Below are 7,153 nucleotides of genomic sequence, written 5' to 3'. Positions count from 1 at the left end.
ACCTTCCCCTCCGGCCAGTGAACCACCCCACCAAGTTTCACCTCCATCCGAGCCGCCGTTTGTCGCTGAGAGCCCCTCCAAACCACATGGTTTTTGTGCATTTCCGCCGCCGTCGTTCCACCTCCGGCCACCATCTCTTCACCACTTCATCACCTACCTCTTGCCGTCCTAAACCACCCAATTCCGGCTCCGATCCGTTGCCGGAGCAGCTCCTACGAGCTCAACTCCATTTTGCCATTTTTTCGCTTCCATCACTATTTCTACCCCCACCCATGGCCAAAACTCACTTCCATTAGCTTCATAAACATTTCTAGGCCATTCCCTATCAATTTCAAGTTTTGGTTTGTCCCCGTTCGAAAGTGGGTATTTTACAACCCACGACCACAATGTATTTTACACTGTTACGTTGCTTTTTCTCCGCCGTTTGCAGCTCCTTGATCCTTCAAAAATTATCATATAGCGCTGTAAATATTTTCTAAACTCTATTTTAGATTTAAATATATTTTTACTTTAACAATAAATTGTGACTGGTTTGGTTATTTCGGACTAAGTCCGAGGAGTCGGGGGTCAGATGGATTTGAGGATAGAGTTAGTTATGTTTAGTTGATATTGAGATTTATTGGATATTTTTGTGTCTTAATGTTTGTATTGCATAGTACGCACATGTTTATGTTTAAAAAGGAAAATTGAGTTTTCGTGTAATTGCATATATGTACATGTGTTGGAACTTGAAAACTGAGCTTTCAAGCGAGAAGTAATTTATGGTATATGTGAACGATTGGATTGACTGATTTGAGTCAGAGGCACGTGTAGGGATGGTAGTAAGCAGGGATGGTGGTAGAATCCCGCCTGTGGTTCTCGCCTACGATGCACGCGGCGTAGGGATGGTGGTAAGCAGGGACGGTGGTAGAATTCTACCTGTGATTCCTACCTACGGTGCATGCGTGGGGACGGTGGTGAGCAAGGATGGTGGTAGAGTCCCGCATGCGATTCCCGCCTGCGAGGTTATGTTTAAAGGGAATGTTTTGAGACAAAATGAGACTGTTGGCGTGCGTGAAAAAATGTGAATTTATGAAATATGTGCATTTGGCATTCTTTCATGCATATTGTTTGAGTTTAATATATTTTTATCTTGTGGCGTTTGGAATGTTACTTACCTGCGGCACTATTTTGATACCGTAAATTTTGATGCAGATGTCAAAGAGGAGGAGGAGGCGGCTCCACCAGAGTTTTGATTTGGAGTTTTATACCTTGTAGTTTGGTTTTGAAATAGTATTTAGACTTGTAATATTTTATTATGTATATTTTAAACGGATTTGTATTAAACAAAAATATTAGTACTTAATTATAAGACTTTTACTATCTGTTGTGTGTTTTTATTGCACACTTGTTGCATGTACAAACACTTGGCATCTCGGTGATAAGTTGGTGACCCATGTTATCATCATCCTAATGTCTCGATTTTTATGTATCCGTATGTGAGATTTGGGGGCGTCATATTATATATTAAATAATAAAGCAAAGTTACATATTTGAATAGTGCATTAATAATTTGAATATGAGAAATTCTATACAAAAGCTTTTATATTACATATATCTAGTTAATCAATATGTATTTTAATATTAAAATAACATAATAAATTAAATATTAATTAAATGAAAATAAGTAGAATAAAACCTGTGTTTAAAATTCCACTTTTGGCTGGTATACTGTTGTCGATGGAGACTTTTCTGCCGACAAATGGAATAGAGGTAAGTTTTTTTTTTTTTTTTCCTTTCAAGAAGAAAAAAAATAAATATCTGTTGAAGGAATATATACAAAATTTAAATTTAAATGCCTTCTCCACACACAACAATGCACGCTTCTTTTCTTGTGTCCTGATAACTTCTTTTCTTGACAGTAGACGATGATTACGAAGGCGAGTCCCGCCCCCCACCCCACGCCCCTGTTTATTCTCTTCATTCCTTCTGTTAAACGTTTGGACATGCCAGACTCAAAATCCCACGATTTTTATTTTTATTTTTTGTTTATTTATTCATGCAAAACCATTTTTCTGCTTAACTATTTAATTGTGAAGCTGCGTTTATTTCTGATGTGTATTAAATAAACATAAATTGCAAACAATATAATACTCGAATTTTAATGCAATACCCAATATTCATGATATACTTGTAAAAAAAAATAAAATCTTATATTTATTAAATAAAATATGAATCTAATTGGATTATTAGGACACTAATTCTAATAAGAAAATTTTATATACCATACTACCATCTTTCTTTCATCCCATTAAATATCATATAATAATTTATCACTATTGAATGGTAATTTATTATATACTTATTTATCATCTACTAATAATGAATGTGCTACATATTGTTATTAGGATGAAAATAGGATGAGTGTTGTGTATATCATTACTCAGTCTAATGTTTCATTGTGCTTTAAGGTCATGTTTCGATTTGTAAATTCGTGTTCACTACATTTCTGAACCAATTAATATAAGTTTTTGCAACACATCTTAGAGCAAATTACTACAATAAAATTGTTTATTATTGTCAGTTATTTCCTATTAAAATAATTGTCTCATATTAACATAAATCTATTCTCGTCACAAATAATTATTTTCGTCATAAATAATTCATCATAAATACTTTTTTTTTTTTTTGTAGTTAATAGTAACTCATTTCAGCATATATATGCTCGTTATATCTTGAGCTTCATTTAATCTCTCTAAATAATTGCTTCTGTCCGGATTCATATTGGAGTTTGCACAACGCGAACAATTACAAATTAACAACATATCCCAAATTTGAAATCAACCGACATGTACTAAAATCACCATATTCAAATGAGCAAAAGGAATTAAACCGCGAAGTGCACAGAAGAACTTGGTTCTTCACTTCCCTTACTTTGATTAGTCTTCTTCTTTTTCTTCTTATACGGCAACCCCCTTGCTTTAGCTTGATACTCTCTTATCTCTCGAAGATAAACTCGAATTTCACCGCTAGCAAAAGGATTTGCCTCGTGTGAACCTCCATTCTCTTCATTAAAAGCAGCTCTAAGCCTTCCAATAAGAGCATCAAGGCTACCCCAAGCTTGTCTAAGTGGGCAATTGCAAGGTGCAGGAGGCTCCGACTGTCCAAAAAATAAACATCCTTGGTGGTGAACTTTAGTCTTTCCAAATTGGTCAATATATCGGAGATAATTCAATACATGACTGCAATCGCACTGGGAGACAGGAACTGGGGGCCTTTGGTTCTTGAGGTACAGGCCAAAGGTGGTCCAATCCCTTCTTTTCTGTGACTCATAACGGCTTGCTGTTGTTTGTTGCCGGGTTTGATGAACAACGTTAGAAAAACTTGACGATCCTTCTGCAAAATATTTCTTGTCGGACATCGCGGTGATCATTAATGAATGAAGATAGATAGGTTTGATTTCGCTAAATAGGGTAAGAATTAACGTGGGTGAAAGGAATAGGAAGTGGTGGAAGATGGAAGATCACATCAAGAGTCTCGACTATAGAGAGACATGTCATGCATGGGCCATATGAGTTGTTGTTATTGTTTTCTTTTTTTTTCTTTTTCCTATCATCTTTAATTCTCAACATTTATCATTTTTCGTATAATTAACTTCATAATTAATTATACGAATACCCCAATAAACATAGAATTATGGTATGCCCTTTGTCAAAGGCAGCCTTAATTATTGAATTGAACAACATTAACATATTCACAATGAATGTCATAGTTGCCAACGCTAATGTTGTTTACGGGCCGGACTGACATATTAATTGTTGTTGTTATAGTACGAGTATAGTGTCACTACTATGTAAGTTGCAACTTGTAAGCTTGTTTTCTGATTGCACTGTTTATGGTTTGGATATTTGAAATATTTTAAAATTTTGTGAATAGATTCAACTCTGGATGATGCACCTTGTTTCAAATATTCAAAGGACCCAGAATTGGCCTTTGAAATGGATCAATTCTGGATCTTTTTCACACGATGTTTCAGTGACATCAAAAGGCAGATAGATTTCAACTATAGATGCACCTTGTTTCTTATTATTCTGAAAGGAACCTCTTTTCTATTGGTACTACAATTGTTTTTATGAATCTTTGTGAAGCAATATCTTGAGGAGTCTAATTTGGGGCAATTAAGGTGGAATACATGTGGAGGGAAACACGAGCAAAGTGCATTAGTCACTAGATTCAAGGAACACTGAAGTGGAGGATGTGGTTGGGGACACCAACAAACGCTAGTTGACAATGAGCCTTTCTTTTTTTTTTTTTTTTAAGAAACTGAGGATAGAGCATCCATATTTATTGAGTGAAACCCTCACTTTTGCTGGAGAAAAATACAAAACAAGTAAACCAAAATATCAACATAACAAACAACCCTAAATACACACATTTAAACATGTAAACTAAGCAAACTAAGATAATCCAATCTTAGCAAACCTCTAACATGTAAGGGTAAATCATCAAAACATAGATATCTACAATTCAAACCCTCCTCTCCCTACCTTGCTATGAAAATCCGTCACTATATTACCTTCCTAAAACAAATGAGAAATCGTGTAATCAACTCCATGAAGAGCTTGAAGAAGCTTCTCCCAAAAATCCCATAAATACCAAACTATACAATCTTTATTCCTAATCCAATGTACAACCAAATCTGAATCACATTCTATCTCAACCTACAAAATTCCCTTCTCCCGACAAAGTAATGGTCCAGAAATAAGCGCTCTAAGTTCTACTTCATTATTAGTACCAAAACCAAATTTAGAAGAGAACGCAGCCAACATCCACCCTTCATCATTTTACAAAATACCACCCCCACCGCAATGCCCTAGGTAACCTCTACAAGAGCCATCAACATTGAGCTTCACCCATCCTTGCCTTGGTCTTCTCTAGCTTACAATTTGTGGCCAGTAGACTGCAGGATTACGCAAGGAAATATTCAATAAGGCTAGAAGTAATATATCTATACCCACAACAACTTCAATGTTTTTCGCCGAAGGAAAAAAACTGCCTCAGCCAAAAGACAATTGAAAACCAAACTACCTTAGGTGATTCTAGCTTTCCATACATTCTAGCACTACATCTACGGTGCCATAGTTTCCAAGAAATCACACATAGAAGCAAACCAATCAACACCCCCTTCATATTTGATGTTTTAGCACAACAAAACAAATAGCAAACACAAGCGCACCAACTATGAACATGCATGCAATGGACACCAAAAATCTGAGCTGCCTTCCTCCACACTACCTGAGCAAAATCCCTTGAACACACTGAGAAGCCAAAGGAATTCCAACTGACTGTAACCTTAACCTTCCATTCACTGGTAAGCAATTAAGCTTGGCCCTCCATATACAAACAGAAATTTATTTTTGAAGTTTATTATGCCATATCCACTCCATCCCTTCTAGATTTTGAGTTGTGTCAATCTGGTAACCTGCCAAGTTGACACTATAGTGGAACAACCATCCCCGTTTGGTAGCCAAATTGTTACATCCTCCATTTCTTTGCGAGCTGAAAGCTCAGAAATAATTTCCTTCATCTTAGTTGATCCAACCAACTCCTCAAGAAACCCCTTATGCCATTAGCTATCCACCCAACAGTCCTTCACTTGCAAATGCAAAAGACTGATATCATAAATATTAGTTGCAAGCGGAATCCATGATAACCATTTATTAAACCAAAGGATGCATTTCCCTCCCTCACCTGAACGTGTATATTATCCAAAACCACAGGCATAACATGTACCAATAATTTCCAAAAATGCAAATATGAAGCTTTAGCAGAAACCTTCATAACATGTTTGTCCTTAGGTATTTTGCCTTAAAAAATAATGTCCATCGTCAATAATCTCCAAGAAAACTTCAAATGCAACGCCTTTTGAACCTCAGAAAAATCCCTTACTCCAATTCTTACCTCCATAGTGGACTTACATAATTTTTCCAAGCCAACCATTTTCTATTGGCTTTACCATGACATTCACCCTAAAAAAATGTAGAAAGGATAGAGTTCAACTCGGATATCACTAATTTTGGAATAACAAGAACAACCAATAAATGAGTTACCATACTAGAAAGAAAATGCTTTTAACAAAATTAATTTACCCCCTTGTGACAATAATCGAAGCTTCCACCCAGCCACTTTCCTATGAAATTTCACCACCAATGGCTCCAACACTCTAGATGTGAACCGTCCCACTAGAATAGGAGCCCCCAAGTACCAAGTGGGCAACAACCCCTCCATAAACCCAGTAATATTCAACAAGCTAGACTTCTGTATAGTTTCGATTTTATTAGAGAAGAACAGGCCATATTTCTCCTTGTTAATAAGCTAGGCAGACCAACTAACATATAAATCCATCATCTTCATGAAGGACTTCATTGAATTTCTATCCCCATTAGTGAAAATCAGAAGATCAAACCTCTTATAGCAAATGTGAGACTAAAGGCGCACCACCTAGATGCGCAAAATGCCCAATCCTCCCCTCCTCAAAACTAGTCTTTAGCAATTTAGATAACACTTCCTCCATGATAATAAATAAATAAGGCGACAAAGGATCACCTTGTCGCAAAGCTTTTGAAGCATGAAAAAAATTCCTTAATAAATCATGCATCATAATTGAAAACCACGGCAACTTAATACACCTCTCAATCAATCCACAAAATGTTTTTGAAGAACCAAAAACATCCAAAACTCTAAGAAGAAAATCCCAATCCACCCTATCATATGCTTTGGCCATAACAATCTTCATCATTACATTTCCCCCACTCACTTTTTTATTAATGGAATGCACCATCTCTTGAGCCAAAGATATATTCTTAAAAATACTTCTGCCAGGGATAAAAGCTCCTTGCTCGTTAGAGAACATCTAAGAGAGAAACGAAGACAAGTGCTTCACAACAATCTTTGAAAAAATCTTACAAGCAATTGAACAAAAATTGATAGGACGAAATTTATCTAAACTTTGAGGATCCTGCACTTTCGAGATTAGTAATATAAAAGATGAACAATAATACCTCGGTAACTCCGTACTAGAGAAAAATTCTCTTGCCGCCTCTATCAAGTCCACTTTCACAATATCCCGACAAGCAATAAAAAACGCCGATCCAAAATCATCAGGTCCTAGACT

The 7,153-nt window shown here is 36.2% G+C and overlaps 1 protein-coding gene across 1 annotated transcript; it reads right to left on the bottom strand.

The window, feature by feature from the left end:
* Positions 1-2,737: 2,737 nt before the first annotated feature.
* LOC122308070 (protein LIGHT-DEPENDENT SHORT HYPOCOTYLS 10-like) lies at positions 2,738-3,683 on the bottom strand. The gene has a single exon (XM_043121224.1). The coding sequence runs from the start codon at positions 3,410-3,412 to the stop codon at positions 2,867-2,869; it is 546 nt and encodes a 181-aa protein (XP_042977158.1). The 5' UTR covers positions 3,413-3,683; the 3' UTR covers positions 2,738-2,866.
* Between the last annotated feature and the right edge of the window lie 3,470 nt (positions 3,684-7,153).

The sequence above is a fragment of the Carya illinoinensis genome, chromosome 4 (assembly GCF_018687715.1).
Source record: "Carya illinoinensis cultivar Pawnee chromosome 4, C.illinoinensisPawnee_v1, whole genome shotgun sequence".
Lineage (NCBI taxonomy): Eukaryota > Viridiplantae > Streptophyta > Magnoliopsida > Fagales > Juglandaceae > Carya > Carya illinoinensis.
The sequence above is the reverse complement of the archived record's forward strand: the minus strand, read 5'-3'. Positions and strand labels throughout refer to the sequence as shown.

Excerpts from the sequence above, each read along its gene's own strand:
- LOC122308070 (XM_043121224.1), bottom strand. The coding sequence starts at position 3,412 with ATGATCACCGCGATGTCCGACAAGAAATATTTTGCAGAAGGATCGTCA.